General features: G+C 48.9%; 2 protein-coding genes across 12 annotated transcripts in view; one reads left to right on the top strand and one right to left on the bottom strand.

The window, feature by feature from the left end:
• The first annotated feature begins 130 nt into the window (after positions 1 to 130).
• RARS1 (arginyl-tRNA synthetase 1) lies at positions 131 to 16,940 on the top strand. Of its 2 annotated transcripts, XM_042025395.1 has the most exons (16): positions 158 to 201; positions 1,742 to 1,841; positions 5,385 to 5,519; positions 6,025 to 6,213; positions 9,443 to 9,554; positions 10,540 to 10,640; positions 11,075 to 11,196; positions 11,519 to 11,639; positions 11,949 to 12,078; positions 12,407 to 12,511; positions 13,384 to 13,562; positions 13,901 to 14,010; positions 14,614 to 14,719; positions 15,454 to 15,626; positions 16,205 to 16,452; positions 16,793 to 16,940. In XM_042025395.1, the coding sequence occupies exons 4-16, from the start codon at positions 6,061 to 6,063 to the stop codon at positions 16,900 to 16,902; spliced, it is 1,770 nt and encodes a 589-aa protein (XP_041881329.1). In that variant the 5' UTR covers positions 158 to 201; positions 1,742 to 1,841; positions 5,385 to 5,519; positions 6,025 to 6,060; the 3' UTR covers positions 16,903 to 16,940. The 2 variants fall into 2 exon arrangements, with proteins under 2 accessions (XP_041881328.1, XP_041881329.1); XM_042025394.1 differs by lacking the exon at positions 1,742 to 1,841 and having other exon boundaries at positions 131 to 201.
• The window catches only part of LOC121663298 (rho GTPase-activating protein 7-like), a 54,341-nt gene continuing 42,884 nt past the window's right edge, over positions 13,863 to 25,319 (bottom strand). For 7 of the 10 annotated variants that reach the window (XM_042025385.1, XM_042025391.1, XM_042025392.1 and 4 more), the window contains 6 exons: positions 24,734 to 24,893; positions 23,215 to 23,413; positions 21,319 to 21,535; positions 19,508 to 19,622; positions 17,231 to 17,309; positions 13,863 to 14,695 (listed from right to left, as the gene is read on the bottom strand). In XM_042025385.1, the coding sequence (XP_041881319.1) occupies positions 17,271 to 17,309; positions 19,508 to 19,622; positions 21,319 to 21,535; positions 23,215 to 23,413; positions 24,734 to 24,893 (730 nt within the window). In that variant the 3' untranslated portion in view covers positions 13,863 to 14,695; positions 17,231 to 17,270. Of the gene's footprint in view, positions 14,696 to 16,360; positions 16,910 to 17,230; positions 17,310 to 18,021; positions 19,132 to 19,507; positions 19,623 to 21,318; positions 21,536 to 23,214; positions 23,414 to 24,733; positions 24,894 to 25,319 lie in introns of those variants that run through there. The other 3 variants (XR_006015592.1, XM_042025386.1, XM_042025387.1) reach the window with 3 other exon arrangements.

Below are 25,319 nucleotides of genomic sequence, written 5' to 3'. Positions count from 1 at the left end.
CCCGTTCCCCGGGCAGCATTCCCGCCTGGAGCGCTCCAGCCCCGCCTGCCGGCCCGCGGGGTCCTCCCCGCCGCCCGGGGGCGCTGCCGCCGCGGCCGCGCCGCTCCAGCCGCCTTCCGGTTCCCGCGGCGCCAGTGCCGGTTCCGGCCCCCGAGGATGGAGGCGCGCGTGGCGCAGTCCGCGGCGAGGCTGGCGCGGCAGGTGCGGGGCCGGGCGGGACGGGGCGGGACGGGACAGCCGGGCACGGTATGGCACGGTATGGCACGGCACCGCACGGACCGGGACAGCCGCGGCGCTCCGCGGGGCGCAGGTGGCGGGCGAGCCCCGGGAGCACTCCCCCGGTACTGAAGCTCTCGCAGTGTCCGGAGCCGCGGGCGGGTCGCTGGGCCCCGCGAGAGCGGAGGGTCTGTCTGGGAGGGGAAGGCGGAGAGCCGGCAGGGCTGAAGCGCTTCGTGGGCTGCTCGCGTCTCTCCCGGGACTGAGGGCAGCGCTGCAGCGCTGCCTCGTGTCACGCCCCGGGCATGAGGGCGGATCGTGAGAGCATTCCGCACAAGCTTCCCGGAAAAGTCAGTGGGAACCGGCCCCACACGGCCTGGTGCTACCGCCCCGTTCCTCGGGCTGTGGCTTCTTCTGGCCGGGCAGGGATCACCCAGCGAGGCCATGGGCGGCAGCAGCGCCGGCTCCGGGGGCCCGAGAGGCCGGGCAGCCTCCTCTGCGGCTGGCACCCTGGCCTCCTCCAACAGGTTTATTGCAGCCATAAAGCGCTTAGGCTTGGGAAAAGATGGTGACAACCCTCTCCCTTTTCGGTGACGATAGTAATAAAAAATAAAACTGCCGGGTCTGTCCTAGTCAGTGACCAGTATTGACAGTAGAGTGCAGAGGCAGCTTCGGGAAAGGTTTGAATCCTGCAGGTTCACTTCTCATACATTGCCCCAGGAACATTCAGCTGAGAGGTTCTGGACATTTGGCTTTTGGGTTTTTGCCTGCCATACTTGTGTGCTCTCGAGCAACTTTTCAGTGTGCTTTCTGCTCATAACTTAAACGTAGGACAGGCACTGAGATAATAAATCTGGGTGTTGAATCTCTGCAACTCCTTCTTGCCTTTGATTTTCCCTTTCTCCCTTGTTGCTGCTATTAGAGGAAGGACATCTCAGGTATTCTGGCAAGGTGGCTCTTTCTTTGCTGTCACTACTGTTTGGTCTTTAGTCCATGAGCAGATTCCAGGCACTGAAAGCAAAGCAGGAGGGATGGTGTTCAGCTCTGACTCCGGGAGGCTGCAGGAGGCCATGCAGAATTACTGAGCCTCAATCTGCCTGTCAGTCCCAGCCACATGCTCACTGTTTCCAGCTGCAGCATGCCCTGGAGCCTGTGGGGAGCCAGCCTGCAGGAAAATAACCCAACAAAAGAGCAAGCAGTGTGTGCTCAGCCGGCTCAGCAGGGCTTGGCAGAGTAGGAGCAGAGATAAAACTGAGCAGGAGGCAAGGAGGGGAAGGAAAAGAGGTGTTGTTCTGCTCCCTTTGCCATGCTCTCTCAGGCCATTGTCCCTCCTTGATGATTTTTTCTTTTAAGTGTGATGGAGAAGAGCTCTGTCATATTAAAGCCCAGAGACAGAAGCCTGTGCAAGTTCCATGTTACCTACCCACTTAAGTAGGGTTCTTGGAAGACAGTCTTATGCGCTAAGGGAAGGTGTAAGGATGATTTTGGTCCTCTTGAAAAAGCTGTAGTTTTTTTGTATTCACAGGTGAGGGGAAGATTACTAGTACTCAGCTGACCAAAGAGCCCTTGGAAATGTCAGCATGGCCTCATGTCACTCCCACAGCTTCTCATGAGGTGGTCATCAGGTATGACCCTTTACTGACAAGTTGTGCTAGACAGTGCAGGTGGAATAAACCAGGGGGTGACACTTCATGACCTGAACAGCAGCTTTTTCCTCCCTTTTCTCAGTCAGAGATGTATTGGCATTGTCTCGCTTCCTCACTTGCATGGTACCATGAGAGAGGAGTTACAAGGCTCATCTGTAGTTTTGTAGAGTAGTTTGTTTTTTAGAAAGAATGTAGAATTTATAATATCCTTTGAATAGAATTCACGGATCTTTGCTAGAGAATTAGCTTTTTCACAGGCTGCTGTGATAAGGGGCATTTATGATGTAAGCATCTAAAGACCTTTTTTCCAGGCAAGCTCAGCAGCATGGTTATGGGAGTGGGGGTCACAGAATCATAGCATACCTCAAGTTGGAAGGGACCCATGGATCATCTGGTCCACCTCCCCACTCCTCACAGGACTACCTAAAACTAAACCATATCGTTAAGAGCATATTCCAGATGCTCCTTGAACTCTTGACAGATTTGGTGCCACAACCACTTCCCAGGAGAGCGTGTTTCAGTGCACCAGCACCCTCCCAGTGAAGAACCTTTCTGAACCAATGTGAACTTCCCCTGATGCAGCTTCATTTCGTTTCCCTGTCTCCTGTCACTGGTCACCAGAGAGAGGAGAGTGGTGAGCGATGTTCCCTGAACAGGGGTGCTCCATTGCCAGTTTGGAGCTGAAAGCTGTACTCAGCTGTGTGGCTCTCCCAGCCCAGCTGTTGGGATCTCAACCCCATCAATTTTGGAACCCAGTGTAAGCATTGCTGAGTTCAGGCTTTTCTGCTGGGTCATTTTGAATGAAAACTTAATTTCATCTGTATAAGCTGTTGTTGAGCACAAAAAAAGGGAGACTGAAATGACACAAGCAACATTGGAGTCAACAGGCAGCTGGGCCACCATGGTGAAACCTTTTGCTCTCAGTTCACACTTGAGTAGCAACATAAGGACTGCTGCTGGAACTTTCTGAGGAAGAGGAGCACTAAACGGGATAGACAAATGTGACAGTCTGGGGTGACACGTTGGGCTTGGTCACATCTGAAATGAGACCATCCCGAATGCTTCCAGGTGCCAGTGCTGTGAATTTGCTGTTTTGGTGCAGTCGTGGGAAAAAAGTAGATGAAGCTTGCTGAACTGTGGCATTGTTTTAGAGTTACCTCCTGGCCGAATCCAAGTGATTACAGTGCTAGTTGTCACCCTGCATTTGGGTGGGAAAAGCTGTTTGGGCCAGATGTCTGCCCAGGGGTCCATGATTTCTGGGCACCATGATTCTGGGTTCTGACCATGCACACAGATAAACCTCTTTCCGTGTCCTCACTTGTAGTGTAGCAGTATGGAAAGAAGCTCCAGTAGGATACTGGTCATCTCACCTCCTGTCAGTCTTCCCTTGGGTGGCCAAAGGTGTTTGTGATTATGTAGGAAAATCCAACTCAAATTCCTCTTCTGTAAAGCTTGCCAGTGGTACTGAAGTATCCCAGTGGTTATAGCTTTGGGGGAGTTTTTTAATGCAGGAAGAATACTTGTGAGCTGCTTGTTGTCTTGGACATGCAGGAATTTTAGTTTCAAAAGCAGAACATGATCTTCTGGTTCTGGAGAATGTTTGCCTTTGATGCAGAACTCTCCTTGGGGGCCTGTCCTGAAGCTGGTGACTTCACTAGAGGGGAGATTATACTGTGTGAACACAGAATTTACAGATTATGTGATATTAGGGGTAGAAGATACTTTTGCCCTTATTTTTAAAGCACATTCTAGGCTTGGGGGATTGAGTTACGTATGTCACTGCTCTGATGTTTGTAGCAATAATGGTCACTGAAATTGACAGTGACACAGCTGTGAAAACACAGTGAAATCTCTTGTGCTGGTTTTTAACTTGAAGTACAGAAGACTTTTCAAATGGGTCTATAAATTATGTGAAATGCTACCAGGTCAGGCCAGGAAGAAAAGTTGAAAGTAAACAAATCTATTTGCTGTTGCTTACATGGGGGAAGGTTTGTGTATGTTTGTAAATGAGGGGAAAAACTCTGATTTTTGTGATACCTGCCTTGGGTTTTGAAAAGAAAAGCTGAAATGGAACTATTTGAAGTGAGTTGCTAATAAGGTACAGCTGTGATGTTCCATGAATTTAGTAATCTAAATGCCAAACCAGAGGATTTGATACAGGTTTCATTATTTTTCTCAAAGTCCTGTTTCTTCACATTTGAACCACAGGAAGCAGCATCATGTTCTCCTGTAGCAGAGGAGACCTTGAGGCTGTAACAGAAGTGTGCCATAAACTGAAGCACAACTGGAGAATGACCTCAAAAGTACTGATTTTTAGCTTGGCCCACAAATAGGCCAATCTTAAGATTGTTTTGCCTCAGACTAGGTTTTTGAGCATGTGCAGTTAGTTACGGCAGCATTCCTGGGAGCTCTTGTTCAGGTGGACATACAAGACCAAGAGATTCAATGGCCCAGTTTTTTTCCTAATTAAATAGTCTGATTGTTTCAGGAGCAACAAAGTAAATGAGCCCTTTTTCATAAGGTTTGGTGGCCTACAATAATAGCCTGAGCTGCGTCCTGCTGTGGAAGTGCTGGCAGAGGAGAGCCTGGATGAGGGAGCCGAGGGGGTGGTGAGCCAGGGTGGGCAGTGCTCACTGCCTCCCTCCATAGCAGCACCGAGTCCCTCAAACCATCAGTAGCCCCAGGATTCTGTGTCAGAGCCAGCTTTGTGGCTCAGAGCACAAAGCCTGTTATGGGGGAGGACAAGAGACGGACGACAGAAATGAAAGTTCAGCTATTTGGTTTCTTTAGGGCGTGAGGTGAGGAAGATTCCTGCTTCTTACAGCAGCTTCCAACCGTTTTGCTGCTGACGCATTTGTCTGAGTTGGGGCTGTGAAGTCTGGAGGGCCGTGGGGAAGTCTGTTTGGAACATAGAGGCCCTCCTGAAATTCCCAAGTGCTCCTGAATGTGTTGTGTCAGTTTTAAGGGAGAAGTCATACATTTCCTTCCTGGGCAGGGCAGGAAAGGTTATGTGGCCAGGTGAGTTCACCCTGCAGAAACGCCCCTGTGAAGCAGCACACTGTACTTCTGGTATTCCTGTCTCTAGGTGGGGTTTGAGCTTGCTGGGGTTGTGTGAGTGATTGTGGTTTCCTCTTCTGAAAGAGAAACTGTGGCCTGTGAGATAGTGAAACAGGCTTTAAGAAATTTCGAGTCAAATCATTTGAGATCTTCATTAGATTAAAAAAGCTGGAGAAAGTGCGTATTTGGGGAATATCTTTTAATAGCATGACCTGTTGTCTTTCTCGTACTTCTATCTTAGTGACTTTATTTTCTCACTGCCTTTTTAAAAGAATGTTTCAGAATCCCTGTTTTCCACACAAGTAGAAACAACCTTTAAATGTGAATTGTTTGGAATTATTTAACTTACATGTCACTGCTGTTACCTTTACAAGGCAAACTAGCACTGTGCCCAAGATCTTGCAGCTCCTCACTTCCTGTCCCCTCTCCAGGAATTACTGTGTGACAACTCAATTTGCTTTTCAGGAAAACGAGATCAAGTTGTTAACTGCAGAAATTGAGCATCTGAAGAACTTTGGGTGCTTGGGAGTCTCCCCGAGTTTGGAAGGGTTGCGAGACGAAAACGCAAAACTCAAGTACCGGTTAAACTTCCTTAAGAAGGTAAAGGAATAAAAAATTATTGTTGTACAACGTGGTTTTTGTTCTCATTAGGACAAGCTAAATAAATGGTGTGAGTTTGTTACAGCTACTGATGTGTGACAGCATGCTCACTCTGCATTCTGACACCTTTATCGGTGGCACACCAGGTATTTCTTGTTTCCTTAAACAGAAACCTACTTTAGGGAAAATGTTAGTAGGTCAATAAGCCCACATGGTCATGTCTTGGGCAGTCTTGCACCAGCTGGCCCAGCTGAGGTCTGTGCCAGGCTCAGCCACACAGGTGTGAGAAGTAATGCAGCCCTGCAGTCAGAGGAAGGTTTGTGCTGGGAGGTTCAGCAGGAGAATCATGTGATTTTTATGTTATATATGCTGCTCCTGTGCCTGGAGGTGTCAGCCAAATCTGTCAGCTGTGCTTTGCCAGGCAGCCAAGGAGAAAAGTGGGATGTAACAGCTCCTCAGATGTTGTGAATTTAGCCTTCTGGATTTTGGTGGTTTTCTTTTTCAGAGCCTTCAAGAGGAAAGAAGTAAATCAACCAAAAGCATGATTAATATCAACAGCTGTCTCCAGGAGATCTTTGGAGCTGCCATTCAGGCTGCCTACCCAGACTTAGAAAACCCTCCTCTGGTGGTGACACCAAGTCAGCAGCCCAAATTTGGGGACTACCAGTGTAACAGTGCCATGGGCATATCACAGGTAAATGATGTAAACAATCTCAACAAAGAAGCAAAAATGGGGATGTTGGCTGTTGGAAACTAAAGGATAGGCAGCACAGTGAGAGTTGCAATATTGGACTTGTTCTGGGCTTGCTGCAGGTGCCTGGGTTGAGAATTGAGTGAGTATTTAATGGCATTTTAAGGGAAGCATGGGCCTTTACAGAGCTGGCCTTTAAACCTCTGTTCAGATGCCTGGTATGAGAGAGTTAATGTGTGCGACACAGAAAAACTGCTCAGTTCGTGGGATCTAAATCAAATCAGGATTTAAGTACTGCATCGATTTACTAATGATGTGCAATTAACTACCAATTAGTGAGTTGTATGTTTGGAACTGAAAACAGCAAAACAATAAATCACAATTCTGGAGAATTTCAAAATGTTGAGAAACACCTGCATGTCTCTAACTACTCTTCTGTAGTGCCAGGAAAGTGTAATATCCCCACACTCGTTTGTGTGCACATACCCCCTTCTCACAGGGCAGCTGACAAACGGGCATCTCCAGCTTCCCCTCCTGGTTCACACTTCCCGTTGCTGTGGGTGCTGTGGTTTCCTCCTGCTCACAAACGCACATGGCGGAGCAAAGGGGCCCAGGTGCTGCCCTGTTGGGTTTGGATCCCTGTGTCTTACATCCCAAACTGCCCTCCCTGAGCTCCAGCCAGAAGAAAATGCACATTGTCAGGCTAGAGCGTGCTTGGGAAGCGCCTTCTCAGAGCCCAGCCAGGTGTGGATTGCTGCTCAGGCACTACCCTTTGTACCCCTCCGGCTCAGTCATTTGTTTAACATCTCTTGTTAATTCCGTGGATACAAGGATTTCGACCAGAGAGGACCCAGACAGGATCAGAGACACTTCAGCAGTTGCTCAGCCTGCTCAGTGGGCTGAGATTGTGCTGAAGTAAAACCAGGAGGTGTGGAAGAAAGAAGGTAGTGGGTTCTAGCTTAGGTGCTGAAATGCCTAAACTTTCAATGCACTGATGCCCTTGGGTGACTAGGTAGACTTCGTAATTATAGATCTTTTATTTGGCAATCTCAACAGAAGCAACTCCTCTTTTTTTCATGTCCTGTTGTCATTTCACCTTTATTAACCCATTAGACTGGCAGTTTTGACAGTGAGCTTGCACTGCCGTGCATGGAACTCTGCTGTCCCAGGTTGTCCCGGTCCAATGAGTGTGACTCGGGCAGCATGGGTACGATACGTGCCAGCCAGCAGGCTCTGGGCTGCAGTGCCAGGCAGAAACAGCCCTCACAGATCCTGTGTCCCCCCTCGGTCTCATTAGCATATTGTGACTGCGCTGCCGCCCTGGGTGACTGCACTGACACGGGATTCAGGGCGCTGCCACTTCTCTGACCGCCGCGTTACCCCAATTAAGTCGCGGTTGGGATTCTCGAGTAGTCCAGGCTTCCCTGTGTCAACGTGATTCACATAACTCGGTGTCTGAACGGTTCTCTTCCAGCCAGGGTGTCAAGTTCCAGGTTGTCAGCAGTGGTGGTGAATAAGGGTTCCTAGGGCTGGGCTTGGCTGTGGAGTTTGTTCCCTGGGCACGAAGGCTGTGCACTGGGCTGGAGCTTGGCCGTGCTCACACAGGCAGTGTGTCAGCACGGCGGAGCCAGGGGATGAGAGCAGCAGCTTGGGGACTTTCTTTCAGCCTGTTTTAGGGGCTTGGCTGTGGTGCAGGTCTTCCCAGGGTGTCCCGTGGGCAGAGCTGCAACACGGGTCAGGGTCACTGGGACTGCCATCAGAGTGGGAAGTGCCCTGCCTGGGGCAGCACTGGTACGTGCCAGGCAGCAGCCTCTCACTGCAGCGCGCTGAGGTGGAAAGGACCCTCACAAATGCCTATTGTTTTCCTCGGAGCTCGTTAGCATATTAATGCCTGGGGTTTCAGCCAGGAGCCTTGCTTGCTCCTTAGAGTAATAGGAGTGTGGTAACTGTTTCTGGAATGGTTCAGATAACACGTCTGTAATCTGGTGTAACATGCCCATAATCTGGGTCTGCATTTATTTTCCTGTAGTGTACACTTTGAGTAGCATTAAAGGCTACTGAGGTTTGCTTTTCTTGCTGTTTTTAAGCCTTTACCATCTCGTTAAGGATCCTGTGTATGACAGGTTAAACAGAAAGCTGAAACTTTAGTAGAAATACATTTTACAGCAAACTGCAAGTTAGCAAACACCAGCAGTAGTGTAAATTCTGAGTTGACAAAGAGGTACATGATCTTTGTGGCCTCAGTGGGATTGTTTTCAAACACATCACAATAATACCGGAAAATCATGTGCTCAGAAACAAATACTTGTGGGTAATTTTATAGAATGTGAATGTCATGTTTTGCAAGGGGTGGGTTGGGCTAGCTCACAGAATCCTCCTAAAGGACGTTTTTGTAAGGCTTACAAAAAGCTACGTGAGAATATGCCTTGGGAATGGACAGGGAAGTTGTGTAGTTGCACTAGGTGATCTTCAAAGGTCTGTTCCAACCCAAACCACTCTGATGCTATCATCATGTGTAAACTTATGTCCTGTTCTTTGAGTTCCTCACAGTGGGCCATTCATGTCTCTAGGGAAAAGGAGAGCTACTTCAACAGCAGTTTTTCTGATGCTCTTTGAAGAAAATTGGGTAGTGCTGGGATTATCTTTGCTTGCTTGGGTTGTTGGATTTTATTTATTTATTCACTTACTAATCTGTTCACTTATTAAGCTCGAGACTAAGACAGGACTGAAGGCAGTTTGCTTTGCTTGTGTTTAATCATAAATAAACAGACCTGCTCTGAAACCACACTCAGCATCTGCTGGAGGCACAGCTCAGAACTTCAAATGTGAACGTGGTAGAGCTGAGGACATCCATGAGACTGATCAACAGGACTGTGCAGCAGTGAAGGACTGTGTTGATTTTTAAAGGGTTTGTCCCTCTCACTAGCTTAGAAAAATACAAATTTGCCAAACCACTTAAAAGGCTTTGAAAAATAGCCTGGGAGATTTTCTTTTGACATAGGGACTGCTCTGAGTGGAAGGAGGTGAACGTGTTGGGTCTAGTCAGGCTTGTGCTGTGGAGAACTGATCTAATCTATGAAATTTGCTAGACATGTTTCTCTTTGTGTGTGTCTCTGTATTATGAAACTGAAGGACCATGGGGATCTTTCAGTGCCTCAGTACCTGTGCTCTCTGTTTTGCTGTTCAGAATGTTTCAGAGGATTGAATTTTACTTGATCTTGTTGTTTTCCAGATACTGCTCAAAACCAGGGAACAGAAGGTTAGCCCACGAGAAATCGCGGAGAAAATAGCAAAAAATATTCCTGCCAATGAATGCATTGAGAAGGTTGAAATTGCTGGTCCTGGTGAGATAGTTTCATTTTACACACTATATTTTAAAGCAAAAAGGGCAATTTTATAGTGAGAGGGATGCTGAGTTGAGTTCTGCTGTTTTGTGATTTAAAACTGCACTTACAGGGTCAATTAGCTTCTTCTGTCTTGGTGAGCTTTGTAGCACTCAGACTTGTGCAGCCGCAGCAAATCTACTTTTATATTACAATTGGCAGGTATGATCCTGAGCCCTTAAATTAGCAATTTTTCCACTGATCCTTAAGGGACCAGCTTTTCCTCTTTCAATATTGGTGATGGGAATCAAGCCACAGTCATGAAATCACAGCAAAAATCAACAGCCCTTCTCACTGTTGCTTGCATGGTGAGACCGTGTCATCTCACAACTGAGAGGCTGGAGTAGCATGGAGGCTATTAATTGCTGCACCTGTTTTGTCCCTGTGACCCAGGGAAAAGTACAAGGACTTACATTACTTAGGGCTTCAGCATAAACACAAAAATCCCATGGCACAGCCCTTCTAGGGCTAGGGCTTGTTCATGGCTCTGTGAAGCAGGAGAAGTAAGACAGTGTCATACCATGAGCACGAATTATCCTGCATGAAACTATATGGTTTAGGATATTAATTTTTTAAGAAAGATAAAGCAGGATTTGATTTTGTATTCTGGAAACCAAATTATTTATTTTCTCATAAAAAATTGTTTCTATAAATCCACTGTTGAGTGACAGTGTACAAAAAGGAATTATGTCAAAGTGTAGCTTGCAGCATCTGACTGCTGCAGTAAAGGCTGTAGTGGTGTGAACAGACTCTTCTAAACTGGGAACAGAAATTGTCTTCTAGTGACAGTTTTGTTGTCCTGTGACTGAAAAATGTTCTGTCAAGCTGACTTCACATGCTCTTGTGCTTGATGCTTGAAAACAGAAATCCAGGGGGGAAAGAAGCAAAAAATGGTTTGAGATGCTTCTGCAGCCCCAGCACTCATTGCTGGTTTTTTCCTGCAAAGGTTTTATCAATGTCCACTTGAGAAAGGATTTTGTGTCGAAGCAGCTGAGCAGTTTATTGATCAGTGGAGTTCAACCACCAGCTATTGGCAAAAGGAAAAAGGTACATCAGTAAGCACCCGGCCATCCTGCTACAGGGGAAATGTTCGGGACTGCAGGTAGCTTTGAAATTCCCCCCTGAAGTGATGTGCTGAGCAGATGTCCATGCCAGCAGGTTGTTAGAGCAGAGTATGTGGGATGTGGCTTAGGAACTGGGGACCATGGGGCAGGGCACCTGTACTTGGTATGGTCTCTGGCGGGTGAGGGATTTGGTGAGGGCTCCCTGGGGGTGGGTGTTGTGCCCAAGTCAGTCTGGGAGTGATCTCTGACCCTCAGCTGGGCTGCAGCAAATCCCAGGCTGAAGCCTCTGATGTTCCCTGCTGAGGGTCAGCAGAGGTTATCCTCATTCCCCCTGCTCCCCCTAACAAAACCCAGATCAAACACACGAGGTGTGGTAATGGCCTTTTATTCATGTGTTCCTTTGGTGCCATGTCCAAGGTGGTGGTGGATTTTTCCTCCCCCAACATTGCAAAGGAGATGCACGTTGGCCACCTGCGCTCTACCATCATCGGGGAGAGCATGTGCCGGCTCTTCGAGTTCGCAGGTTATGATGTTCTGAGGTGAGACTCGGTGGCTGGGTGTGATGGACTTGTGGGCTGTTTGTGCAGTCCCTGTGTCTCTGTTCTGGTCTATATTGGACTGGGTTTATAAGCACATAGCAAATAACCCTTTATAGGTAGTAGATAACTAAGCTGAGCAATTGTAGCAGGGTTAGGAATCAAGGTGGGCAGCAGCTTCAGTGCAGTGAAATTGGGGGAGCTTGCCTGGCCTGGGTTTCTGGTATTATATGTGTTTTTTTTAGAATATATATTTTTAAAATATGTGTATCTTAAAGCATATGTTTAAGAGATGATTATTATTGCCCTCTTCAATTGCTCCAAGGTTGAACCATTTAGGAGATTGGGGCACCCAGTTTGGAATGCTCATTGCTCACCTCCAGGACAAATTTCCAGATTACTTAACTGTTTCTCCTCCCATTGGGGACCTCCAAGCTTTTTACAAGGTAAGTGTAGCAGATAAGTGTGATGTTTATGTCAGCATCTGAAAAGCAGGTTGAGAAGCTTTACAAATTGCAACATAGTTTTGGAGAAATGAAAGAATCAAATCACTGTTAGTAGATTATTGCAATAACCAGCCACCAGGGGTGATGGATTGTGATATCTGGTATTGAACTGTCTGTATGGGGCATGGTCAAAGGGCTGTGTAAGCATGCAGCCTTCCTGTTTTGAGATGAGCATGCTTGGAGAACCTGTTAGGAGTGGTGGTTTGTTTCAGGGGAGAAAGCAGTGCTTGTCCATGTGTTTCCCTGTAGGAATCCAAGCGGAGGTTTGACACAGAGGAGGAATTTAAGAAGCGAGCCTACCAATGTGTGGTGCTGCTGCAGAGCAAAAACCCTGACTTCATTAAAGCCTGGAATCTTATCTGTGACGTGTCACGCAGAGGTGACTTTGCCATATCTGGAATCATGTCTCAGCCGTAGAACAGTGTGGCTTTCCTCGCTTTATGCTGAGCACACCCTTCTGTTTTCTCTTGAAAATCCCTGCCATACTGCTAAGAGAAGCTGAAAGCAAAAAGCCAGTACAACCAAAGTACTGGGCTGTCTTAAGTGGAGACTTTCAGCTGAGTCTTTTGTCTCTTGAGTCCTAGTCTGACAGCATGACCAAGAGATGGATAATGCCTTTTGGGCCTTGCTGTACCCACTAGTAAACATTTGCCATTGGTTACCACTGTGTGCCTTTAATGTAAGTATTTTGTTCTGTTTCCCTCAAGAATTCCAGAAAATCTACAACTGTTTGGACATCACAATCATAGAGAGAGGAGAATCCTTCTACCATGAGATGATGAAAGACATTGTGAAAGAATTTGAAGATAAAGGTGAGGCTTTTGGTCTCAGATCAGTTGTTCTGCAGCTGTGAGGATGAGCATGGTAACCTCAATCCTATTCAGCAAGGCTTAGGGCTGATGCTTTTCAAGTTCCATGTTCCCCACCTTTGCTTTTTTTCTCAGCTGCCTTTCCTAAGTGGATCTTTCGTGGCTTTTCCTTATTCCGGAAAGCCTGAATCTTTCTTGCTGACATCAAAAGCAGTTTGTCTGTGATATCTGTAGGCAATAACACAGGGTACTACTAGAATTACTGTATCCTGAGTAAATAGTCAAGGAGCAATATATGACAGACTTCCCAGTCTTAGTGTTGTGACTGTGTGGGAACTTTGTCTGAGAAATCTCTGTGAAGACAGTGGGATTTTTGGATCATGTTGACTTTGAAACCGGCAAGAAGCCAACTGCAGCATAAAAAGTCTCTGGTTTTCTTTGTTCCTGTCCAGATTTGGCAGTTCTTGAGTCTCACCATCTGAAGTGTCTGACTGTCTCACCTCAGAAAGACTCCCTGCAAAGTCCTCATTTTATCTCCATAGAGTTTCTGTTGCCTTTAATGCCATATTTTGTGGTGGGCTTGTGGCTGTACAGGTAGATCTGGATGCCAGTGATGGGAGTTTTTTGAATTAGGTCTTTTCTGGTAAGGTCACATTTGTGCAGATCTGCTTCCTTGTGTGTAGTTCCAGAAGCGCTGTACAGAATGGGACTTGGTTGGTTCACAAGGGAGTTCTCATATAGGTTTTTTCATATTTTTGATTATGTGAGTGTAAGGCCTGTTCTTCCTGGTAGCAGCAGGGAAGGGAAGTGTTGCTGCTGGCCCAGAAACCTCCTTATTGTGATGCAACACAGAATGTTTTTCATTGCTTTTGTAGGATTTGTCCAGGTTGATGATGGCCGGAAGGTCGTGTTCGTCCCGGGTTTCCCTGTCCCGCTGACTATCATGAAATCTGACGGAGGTTACACGTATGACACATCAGACCTGGCTGCTCTGAAGCACAGGCTGTGTGAAGAGAAGGCTGATATCCTTATCTACGTTGTTGATAGTGGCCAGGTGAGTACGCCACCCTCTGCTGTAACTGTTGGTGCAGGTCATCACAAAGTGTGTGAAATGATGGATGCAGCAGTAGCACAGGTAGGAAACCACAGGGTCTTCAGTGTGATTGGCACATTTACTCCTTATCTGAGCAGTGATGGGAATTAGCCAGTTGCTGCTTCTGTAAAGCTGGAAAACTCTTGGAAAGGTTGAACTTTCTGAAGTGGAATTTGTCGTGGAGCTGGAAACATTTAAATTCCTATTGTGAGAGCATCATTGTGAATAGAATAAACTAGGAAGAAACTGCACCTGGAGGAGTGGGTTGAGAACCAGTTGTTGGTGTTTATTCCTTGCAGTCTGTGCATTTCCAAACAGTGTTTGCAGCTGGACAGATGATTGGCTGGTATGATCCCAAAGTCACCAGAGTGGCCCATGCTGCCTTTGGAGTGGTGCTGGGAGAAGACAAGTAAGTGTCTGGGTGTAGTTTTTCCTCTATATGTGCCTTGGAGAGAAAGTCTGAGTGAATGCAGGACATTTGCTCTCATTTGTTGACAAGTACGTACATGGTACACCAAAAAAAATATCAAAAGAAAGGACTGCATCCTGTGCTGTTACCTGTAACTGATTCATTTTGTTCAATGTCATTGTCCTTGACCCACACAGTCACTGGTGCACATTCTCTCTCAGGCCTGGCTTCTGCTGCCTGACATTTGGGCTGGTGGAAGCTAATGTGGTACTGGGAGATGGCAGTGGTAAAGGCCATGATTTCCATTACTTTCTACCTGCTTCACAGTAGATGAAACAAAAATTGGGAAAAGTCTGGCACTGGTATTGTGTCCTGCTTAATATCTGGAACTGGACAGTTCTGACTGTTGAATCCTTCCTGGCCATTCCTGCTGACCACACTGTGGGTGTTCTCTCAGTTTTGTAGCTGTCTGTGTGATTGCAATTTCTTCAATACAGAGGGCTTTGCCATGTGCTTTTTTTTCCTAAGCTTACTGGGCACTAGGCAGAGGGTGGGAGTGTTTTGCCTCTTAGGCAGGTGGTCATTTTGGCTGTGTGTTTTCAGGAAGAAGTTCAAAACTCGTTCAGGGGACACGGTGCGTCTCATAGACCTGCTGGAGGAAGGGCTGAAACGAGCCATGGACAAGCTGAAAGACAAGGAACGGGACAAGGTAGTTGTGAGAAATTGCTTGTCTTTGCTGAGAACTTCCCAGGTGTGTTCACAGACTTACAGTCTCTGCATTGCCTAGTGAGATTTCTGTCTGTCTTGCTTCCTGATGGCCTGCAGAGAACTGGACAGTGTGGGACATGCAATGTAACAGAAGGACCAAACTCTGTCCAAGCACAGTGTGAGGCAGTGGAATTGGGAGATGCAGTGTAAGGTGAAAGTGAAAAGTCCCTTTTTAAACAGGAACACAAGGAAGCACAGGAAAAAAAAAATCACCTTGAAAATCTCCAAAGTGCTCATAGGAGTCAGGCACAAAGTGCTTTGCCCAGCTGCCACTGTTCAGCAGAGAGGGGTTTGCAAATGTTTGGACTGTCCAAAATGCTCCGTAAGGGTAGGAGGACTGGACATTTGTTGCGTGTACATGCAGTTTGTAAGAAGCAGGAGCACAGCACATCACACCTGGCAAGTTGTGGGGCACAGAGGTCCTGTGGGCTGTCAGAAGAGGGAGTCAGCCCTAACCTGAGCAGGGCTGTGGTGCCAGTGGATTGCAGGAGAAGCGAGGGGTGGGTGTGGGGTTGTCTGGTGCCCTGAAGCAGAGAGGTGTGTGTGAACTGAGCACCAGGTGGGTAAATCCCCTCAGCAGCCTGGGCTGTCCTCCTGAGCCCTGCTGAGAGACCAGGGCTGTGTGTTGTGCTTTGTTCTTCCTCCTGACCGCTGCCTGTCTGGAAATTGCACCAGGTGCTGACGCCAGAAGAGCTGAAAGCTGCCCAGACGTCGGTGGCTTTTGGATGCATTAAATATGCAGATCTGTCCCACAACAGACTGAACGATTACGTGTTCTCCTTCGACAAGATGCTGGATGACCGAGGGAACACCGCTGCCTATTTGCTCTATGCCTTCACACGGATCAGGTGTGTGGGGTGCAGGGAGCTGCTGGACTTGGTGCTGGTGCTCTCTGCATCTGTGTCACAAAGGGACCTGTGGGCAAAGGGGTGACACTCAAATCTGTGCTGTTGGGGGTGTTTGGTAAGAGAAGCCAGCTACACTGGTATGCACCACAGACAAGATTTTATTTGTCATTGCACACAATGTGTCCAGTGCCACCTGAAATGGCTCCTCTGTGTGACACACAGCCTGGGAGGGGAACTGTGGGAGTTTCTGGTAATCAGAGGATTTAGGTGGTTAGAAGAGGGTGCCATCTGTGTTCCAGCTGCTGCTCAGCTCAGGTATTGCCACACCCCACAGTTTTTCTGGCACCCTGAGCCCTGGTTTGCTTGGCAGCATCATCTGTCCTTGATGATGCAGGTGCCCAGAGCCCATCCCTCCTTGTTTCTCTGCAGTGCCCTGCTGCATCTCCCTGAGGGCATCCCCAGGGCTGACTGTTCTCTTTGGCCTGGTCAACCAGGACTGGGCAAGGGAGACCAGGCTGGCCCTGGACAGGCTGGGCAGTGGGACCCTCACAAGCAGACTCTGTTTTGGACCATTCCAGGGCTATTGCTCGCCTGGCCAATATCGATGAGCAGATGCTGCGGAAGGCAGCCAGGGAGGAGGTGCTTATCCTTGATCATGAGAAGGAGTGGAAACTGGGCAAGTGCATCCTGAGGTTTCCTGAGATCCTGCAGAAGATCCTGGAGGACTTGTTATTGCACACACTCTGTGACTACCTGTATGAGCTGGCCACCACCTTCACTGAGTTCTACGACAGCTGCTACTGCGTTGAGAAGGACAGGCAGACCGGTGAGTGTTGGCCATGGGGTGCTGAGTGTGCCTGTGTCACAGCCTGTGGTGCAGGCACTCTCCGGGGTGTTGGAAGGGCTGTTGTCATTTTACTGTGTCCATGTGAGAGGATTGACAGAGACTGGCAGAGCCCATGTTGTCACTGAGCTGCAAGATTGAGTAGAGTTGGGAGCAGCCAGGCACCTAGAAACAGGAGGGCTGGTCAGTCTGCCTAGCTTGGGGAGAGCAGGAAGGGCTCCATGTGCCAGTCCAGGGCCAGGCTGTGGCTGGAGGGGCCTCCCCTGTGGAAGGTACTGTTTTTCTGAGCAGCTACTCCAGCTCCTCTGTCTGTGTTTTCCAGGCCAGATTGTGAAGGTGAACATGTGGAGGCTGCTGCTGTGCGAAGCCACTGCCACCGTCATGGCCAAAGGATTCGACATCCTGGGGATTAAGCCTGTGCAGAGGATGTAGCAGGTCCCTGTGGAATGACAGTAAAGGGACTAAACAACTGGAGTTGTCTCTGTCTGTTGGAGTGGGGTTGTGGTAAGGGAAAATAAAGAATAGAGGGGGAGGAAGGAGTGCAAAGGAGAGAAAAGGAGTGTGGCTTCAGCAGGTGCAGGTGCAGAGGCAGATGAGTGGCTGTGCGCACAGCTCAGAGCAATTCTCGGTGCAGGAGCCAAAGCCCATGAACTCAGAACACTCGAGGGTACCTGCAGGAAACCCTCTTAGCTGTGGTAACAGCCACCCACACTCCCAGAGCCAACCATACTCTGATCCATACTCCCTCCATCCACTCTACCTTATGTGCCAGGTATGAGCAGGTCACCCAGCCTTTGATGTCATCTCTGATGGTACGGGGAGGCAGGCAGCAGTTTTACCTGGAGGAGCAGGAAGCCCAGGGGAGGAGCAGATCAGTTAAACTACATTCCCTCTGAGGAAAACACAAGGGAAATGCCTTTCCCCTCAGCAGCAATGTCTGAATCCCTGCGGAGTTGGCAAACCTCTTTGTGCAGTGCATATCAATCTTGGGCAACTACAAGGAGCCACAGCTCCTGCCTTTGCCTTGGGGTTTGTTGGAGGCTCTTCTCTGAGCCTCCTAAAAAATCTTCCAGAGTCCTAAGGCAGCACAGAAATGCAGCTGTGCTACCACTGGAGAGGAGGTGTTGCATTGATGCATGTGCTCACTGACATATGTATGTGTGTATATATGTACATACATTTATCTATCTGTATAGAGATACAAGAGATCTGTATCAGGTTATTCCATGTACGGAGGGCTGGGGAGGGCTCAGCTCTCACAGCTGGTCAGTGTCCAGCACCTCGTGTGGTGGGCACCAGCTGGCACTTCACCAAGCAGACCTGTGCAAACACACTCCGGTGGCTGAGCACTGCCCACGAACCCACCAGGCCTGGCGCCGGTGCCACAGTGGCAGCAGCGTGACAGCCACGTGTGCTGGGGCATTCACCAGCTGCCCAGGCCGAGTGCTGTGCTCCTGTCCCCCACCTGCACCCACTCCCGTGCCATGGCTGTGCTCTCCCTGCTCCCCGGCCTGAGGCAGTGCCTCGCCAGCCAGGGCCCATCCCGCCCTACCTGGGGCCACGCCGGGCAGGCTGGGGGTGGCAGTGGTGACGAGTCCTGCTTGTGGGGCCACGTACGCTCGGGTTCAGTGGCGGAAGCAGCGTCAGCCGCAGTCCAGTGGTGGCCACAGTGACCAGTCTGGGTCTGGGTCCAGAGCAGCAGACCCGGGTGTTCCTCCAGGCACGGGCATGGCAGAGGTTGCCACACTGAGCTGTGGCCTCCAGCAGAAGGGGGACAGCCCTCTCCAGGCAATCCCTCAGTCTCAGCACCAAATGCCTCTCCTGGCAGGGTGGGGGTCACACCAGCAGGACCCCAGAACCCCTGGGTGAGGGGCAGCCCCACAGCTCAGGGCTGGAGCCAGCAGTGGTCATAGCAGGGTTTGTGGAATGTCCATGTGTGCAAGGGTAGCTCAGAGTCCCCATGGGGCTATTCCATGGGGCCGTGCAGCTGGGAACAGGGTCAGCTCCCATGCTGCCAGGACTGACCAGAGGGTACAGGGCAGGCAGCAATGTCAGGGCATCCCAAGGGGCCTCAGAGCTGGGCAGAGGGGTTCAGGCCACTGCTGGGGAAACAGGGACCCGTAGTTGGGCTGGGGCTGGAGGGGAGCCCTATCCAGGCTGGAGACTGATGCCATGCAGGGATCAGACTCTTGGGAAGCCCAGCTGTCCTGGGGTGGGGGGTCACTCAGAAGCCAGGCACTGGTGGTGGAATCAGTGCTGAGGGAGTCCTGGGCAGGGCCATGTGTCAGTGCAGGGGAGCCATGGGACAGCAGCTCCTGCCCAGAAAAGAACCTGGAGCAGAGCATGAGCTGACTGTTGGAGTGTGGACAGCACCCCTGAGGGAAAGGGGCCAGAGGTCAAGTGGGACAAAAGGGCTGGCAGGGCCGCTGCCCTGTCCCACAGTGCTGGATCTGGGCCAGAGATGGCAGCCAAGGTCAGCCAAGAGTAAAGATCATCAGACACATCCATGGCGATGAGGTCCAACGTAGAGCCAGGAAGGTGAGTCAGCAAGGGAGGTCGGGATCAGGTCCAGGGACAGCAACCAGGATCAGCCACAGTCTAAGGATCACTAGGCAAGTCCATAATGACGGGCAAAGGCTGCAGTCAAGCTGGGAAGTCAGTCTGTGGGCCAAGGTCCAGGTTCAGATTACTGGGGTCAATGGCCAGGCACAGGCATGGCTGTTGCTCTGGCCAGGCCCCAGCAGCAAAACTTCAACCCGCCGTCCAGTAGGGATGGCCAGGGCCTCCCTGCCCAGGCACAAGGCAGCCACTGCCCCACAGGTGCTCTCTAAGCTGGCCCCAAGCCCATGGAGCCAAAGCCTATCATCGCTGGGGATGGAGGGGGGAATGGAGGAGTGCTCGCAGTGACACTCATTTTCTCTTTGGTGGCAGCAGCAGGACTGGGACCTCTGCGGGACAATGGCCCAGCTGCTGCTCCAAGCCAGCCACCCACCCCGGGCTGCCCAGAGCTGTTGCTTGGTGACAATGAGGGATGTACCTGGAAGAGCCTGTTGCACTCCATTATCATGTGGGCCAAGCCCTGTGTTGCTGCCAGGTTCTCACTCAGCTCCCTCTGGTCTGGCTTCCCCAAGCTGCACTTCCTCTGACTGGATCTAGGAGAGGGGGAGGTGAAAGGAAGGCTGAGCAAGCAAAGTGCTGGGAACCACACACAAACACACTGCACTGAAGGACCTGTCTGTGCCATGCAGCGCTAACGCTATGTGACTGCAGAAAGTCCGCCGGGAGAATTCCCTCCCAGCACATCCCAAAGGTGTCCAGGGCACTACTGACCAGTAGTAATAGACACCCAAGAAAGGCAAGTCAAGGAATTTATTCCCCAAACACATAATCACACACTTGGCCAAGGACAACAATGACCCCAAACTTATTTGTGTGTAACTTTCAATATCAAGCTCCTTTGATAACTGCAAAGCCCATGTAGAACCTTTAAAATCCTTTGGCCCAAACCACACCCAACACATTTCAAAAACAGTCCCCTCTTTTAATTCATGCTCATGGTATTACATCATTAGTCCTGGCTTCTGAAACTTTTATCTATGTGCATTTCTGCCAAACGGCTTGAAAATTGGGTGGAAGATAATAGTCCTCAGTGCTGCTCCTTAGAGTCAGACCTGTCAGCTTGTACCCTTTGAAGTGGGAACCCTGCACCAAGGCATTAATGCACAGTTACAGCAGAGCTAAAGCTTCAAAGCATCCTGGCTCCCAAACACTGACAACAAAGAGAAAACTCCATTGCTATCTTTGGTCCTAACATTTCAGAGCAGTGTTGATGTAAAGCAACTCCCAGAGTGTAGCTCCCAGGAGCTCAAACAGCACAGCAATCCAGCAGGACCTGCTGCTGCTGCCACTCCACTGCATCCCCAGGTGCCCTCGCAGTGGCCCTGTGGCTCCCTCGCCATGTACCAGCTCAGCACAGGGATGCCTGAGGCATTTTCTGCTGTTTTACGACATTCAAAAGAAAATCCTTGGTTTTCTTTCCCTTCCCCGTGCTATCCAGAGCCTGAAAGATGCCAACAGCTCATCTGACAGCTGCTTTGGGACTGGTCCTCCCCTGTAGATCCCCAGGTGAGGTGTTCAGCTTGCCACGCTGTCGGGAGCACAATGCTTCCCGCACAGCCAGCTGTGCTCTCCTGCCCTGACCCATCTGTCCACAGCCCAGGAGCACGAGCAGAGCAAACAGCCCTGCCTCAGGAGGCCAGATAAGGCATGAATGCCTTCGGAGATTATTTGTCTACTTTGGCTCAAGGGCACCTTCCTCCCTGCACGTACAAACAGGGGATGTTATGCAACCCAGATACTTTTACTTATTAAGATAAATTTACAGAATCCCCATGGCTCGACTTGGCAGGAATGATCCCCTTATCACCCAGCAGAACCAGTGCCAGTAGCTGCTTCAATCTGCCAGGTATCTGCAGGGCCTGAAGGCTGCACCTGGGCTCAGGTTGCCAGTGCAGGAGCACATTTCCAATGGCCAATGCCACTTTATGCAAGCAGTGGGCCACATGCTGGGCCCCTGGGCAACCAGGGGAGCAAAGCAGTGGCGAGGGACACACACAGACTGGTCAGGAGTATGGCAATGGGGCCTTACCACTGCCCTCTGCACTGGGCAGTAGCAGCCGCAGAGAGCTCCTGCTGCACCTGAGCAACCAGATCTAAGGCAGACCCCAAGGCACACACAGTCTGTTTCCCCCTCAAAATCAGATACTGAGCCTAGGCCAGCTACAGAAAGCATTGCTCCAGCAAGGAACACTGTGGACAGCTGCAGTACCAGCATCAAGATGCCAATACCTGGTTGAGGAGGAGCTGTCCCGCCTCAGGGTGTTGAGGTGAAACAAAGAAGGTGCAAGACAGACAGCAATGTTGGTTGGGGTCATCTGGTTTTCCTCAACAAAAGCCACCACATCTCGCAGGAAGAACAGGAGGATTTTCAAAGCTTCTCGGTTTTCCTTTGGGAGAAGGAGAATAGCAGCCTGGACAGCCTGAAACTGCTCATCCTTTGGCACGTCTGGAAACAAGAACAATGACAAAAATCACGTGTGACTTGCACAAGGAGCATCCATCAGCAGGGTCCCAATCAGGGCACTGAGCTTGTAGGTTCATCCACTTCCTTGTCCCAAGCTCACAGCAGACAAGGAAAGGCTATTATCCCATCAAACATGTCCCATTTCTCCTACTGCCTGTCAAGTGCATGTTCACACCAGGGATGCTGCTGCCTGACTTGCAATTTATCTTGAACACCATGCTAATGAACTAATTTGAACTGAGTTACAATCCAAATAAGGGCCTGTCTCCCCATAAAATATTACTCTGCAGTGATACTTTGGAGCAGGTAGCTGCTCTACTGTCTTTTCCTTTCAGCTTCAAGCAAGAACAGAACAGATGCTCTCAGGTAACTCAATTCAGAGACCAGTGTTTTGCCAACAGATTTTAATTCACACTAACCCCCAGTGAGACTGTCTGCCCAAACAGCTCCTGCAGGAGACTGAGTCTGGTTCATCCTGCCACACATCCCCACCACAAGGATTTCTCCAATTAACACCACTGCAAAGAGTAGAGTATCTCTTCCCTTCAGGTAGAAGCACATATGTAGAACACACAGAACACACTTCTTGGTGAAAGCAGCACAATTCCTATCTCCAAAAGAGTAATTTAATCTGTGCACTGCCTCCAGTCAATCTGGCAGAAGATGGGTGAGTGGGGTGAGTGGAATTTGGGCATTTGCTGTTTCTTTCCCAAAACAAGAGACAGGAGGTGGACAGTGGCCAGATTACAATAATTGGAGGAAAACTGTTATACATACTTTGGACATGGGAATTGTGGACCTCCTTACAGAGGAGGATTTGTGAATGCAAAAAGAAAACTTGCTTCAAACAAATAAATAATTTTCAGACAAAATTTTAAAGCCCTGACAGGTGATGAAATAAAACCCAACTGGACTTTCATGAACCCACACCATACACAAGACAGCAGCTGCTCATTGACCTATGTCAGTAAAAGTCACACAGGTTAGGCTGCAAAGCCAGTCCTCTCAGAAAGCTGACACTCTGCCTTTCAAAACCTTTTCTCAAAAGCAGAAGAAACTTGCCTGTCCTAAGAACATTATTAGCCCTACTTCAAGTTCTTTCCCTGACCCATCTGCTTTTTGAAAGTGAATTCCTTGAGGGTAAAGCACAGGAGATAGAACCTGTTTAAACTGTAATAAATGTGGTATTTCAGCTTCATGTTTCCTTTTTTGGGTTGAGTCTCAAGGACAGTAACAGTGCAAGCACAAGCAGAAAGCAGCTGGTATTTCTTCACTGTTTCACAGCAGCTGTTCTTGGGCACCTTAATAAAGAAATGTCATCAATATAACAGGATTTCTCACTCAACGAGCTTTGCCATGCTGTGAACAAGGGGACCAGGTTATTTCTTTATTTTGCATACGGAAACGACTGTTTAAAAACCCAGTTTAAGGGGGCTGCTGCAGCACTTCACTACACTCATCCTTCAAGAAAGAGAACCAGCTGCTTCACAGGATGCAGATGGGAAGCTCTCAAGTCCAGAGCCACAATGAACTCATCTTGTCAGAAACGTCCTGCCTGACTTGTCTCCTCTGACTACAGGGGGACATGGCACTAGGCCTAGTCTGGCCACTGCCTTGTACAGCTGAATATTAAGATATTCAGATGAGGTTTTGGTACCTACATTGGTAGATGTGGAGGAAGGATTCACAGAGCCTGCTAGTAAATATAGGCTCAGGGAGGTCTCGGAAATACTGCTTCACCATATCTGCCACGTCAAATGCTGACTGCCCTTCGTAACAGACATTGTTTGGGTTGGTTTCATTCATTTCTCTTAAAGACAGAATCCTGGATTTAACACCAGATTTTCGGAACAGGCCAACCTGTGGGTAAAAGAAATTATTAGAGACAAAGAGAGGAGCCATCAAGAATCAAACTTCTGACAAATAAGTGATCCTTCACCTTCCCTATAATAGCAAATATTCTATGGCAGTGGGATTGAACACCAAAATACTTTTGTATCATCAGAAGCCACAAGGACATTTCTCCGAGGCAAACCATGCCTGATGCCCACAGAACCTGCTGTGACATACCAATTTTCATGTTTGTTTGGCTTTTATTTAATTCAAAAGTACTCATTTTGCCTTTTAAAATCACTACCACTGACATATGTCCATTTTCTTTGGCAGGCTGTGTTTACACATGGCAACTCCAAGTTTCAAATTCGTCAATGTGTGTCCACCAAACACAAACATACATCGAGTGCTGGCTCACACAAACTGACTGTGAGATCCACATGGCTCCTTGTAACACCTGGTACATCTGATGCATCTAATCGTTCCACAGGCTGGCAAAGGGCAGCTGCCATTTTGAGGGAAACTTTGATTTTCTTTTTAATGTGATTGTCAATTGAGTTTCAGACAGAAGTGAGATTTAGGAGTTTCCCATGAGCTCGACCCCACCAAAGCTTCTGGTGACAGCTTTACTCTGTGCCACTGAGACAGTATTTACACTCTTTGGTTTATTTATGTGAACTGAGTGGATACCATAACCTCAAAATGAAAAACACTTGCACTGTCACTTCACAGAACTCACACACTTTTGCATTTTGGCGTGATACTACAGAACTAGACAGTGGCAAAGCACAGGAAAAAAAGTCCTCTCTTTAACTAATATGTCTCATGTCACAAGGTCCTCCATTTCTGCAGCTATGCTGTGGAAATACCATATGCAGCACACACATCCACTGCCATCTCCACTTAGGGGATAAATAGAGCTGAGATCCAGAAAGAGTTGTTAGAAGCACTGCTGTAATGTTTCCTCTCTGCTTAGTGGTGCATTTCAGCTGAAACAGGATTAATTTTCACATTAGCTCTGGCACTACCAGCAGCCACAGAACAGAGGGAACAATGACATTGTCTGGCAGATTTGCCTCCTTAGGGAGCAGAGACATGACACCTCCCCAGGCAAAGACAGCCTGACTGCCTGCACCAAGAGACCTGACTGCAGAGGGTTTCAGTGAGGGAAGGCACAAAAATACAGTACAGGGCTAAAGGCATTCCTAGAGGGAATCAGCACCTACACCTTTCTGCCTATTCAGAGCCTTAGGGGGCAAGAAAGTCCTTCACAAAAGTTAGAGTCTGGTTCCCTGGAGCAGATCTGTTCATGGCCCAGAGCTGCCCTGGGCTGTCTTGAGTTCATACCTGGTCAAGAAAGTGGCTTCTCAGATACTCCAGGGCTTGCAGGATGCCATTGGGCAGGGGGTGGCTCGTTCGCTGCACATTCAGAAGTAAAGGAACCCCAAACACGTTTTTGTCCTTGTAGTCTGAGGCTTTTGGTTTTTTAATGAACTTTGGTATGGTCCTGGAAACAAAAACCAGTACATGCAGCTTACTAGCTGGCCAGCACATCCCACCTGCTGCTTTACACTCACCAGAAAGGGTTGAGCTGTACCTTGTCACAACCCCAAATTCTGCCACATACCTGTACACACAGCATCAGGAGGGAGAGAAGATCAGCAAAGGCAATTACAGGGATGACTTCCTCATTTCATTGCTGAAATTAACTTTAATAAAGCATCCTCATGGGAAATACATTCCATCCCTTTATGACACTGGAGGGTTTTTTCATTCTTTGTATATTCAAGTACCAGCTCCCTATCACAAAATGCTGACTGATGTATGTAAGTCCTCCGAGTGTCTTGAATTTGTCACTGGTTTAGTTCAAACAGACACTCAGAGCTTGAAGGGCTGGATTCTCAGTCCAGCCAACTCTCCCCTCAGGTCCCAC

This window comes from Corvus kubaryi, unplaced genomic scaffold, assembly GCF_017639235.1.
Source record: "Corvus kubaryi isolate FWS band 111438036 unplaced genomic scaffold, C.kubaryi_AGA036_p1.0 37270, whole genome shotgun sequence".
NCBI lineage: Eukaryota > Metazoa > Chordata > Aves > Passeriformes > Corvidae > Corvus > Corvus kubaryi.
This window is presented reverse-complemented; position numbering and strand designations above follow the sequence as displayed.

Excerpts from the sequence above, each read along its gene's own strand:
- RARS1 (XM_042025394.1), top strand. The coding sequence starts at position 157 with ATGGAGGCGCGCGTGGCGCAGTCCGCGGCGAGGCTGGCGCGGCAG. Across the intron at positions 9,555-10,539 it reads GGTTGAAATTGCTGGTCCTG|GTTTTATCAATGTCCACTTG; the intron begins GTGAGATAGTTT and ends TTTCCTGCAAAG. Across the intron at positions 14,011-14,613 it reads GTGGTGCTGGGAGAAGACAA|GAAGAAGTTCAAAACTCGTT; the intron begins GTAAGTGTCTGG and ends GTGTGTTTTCAG.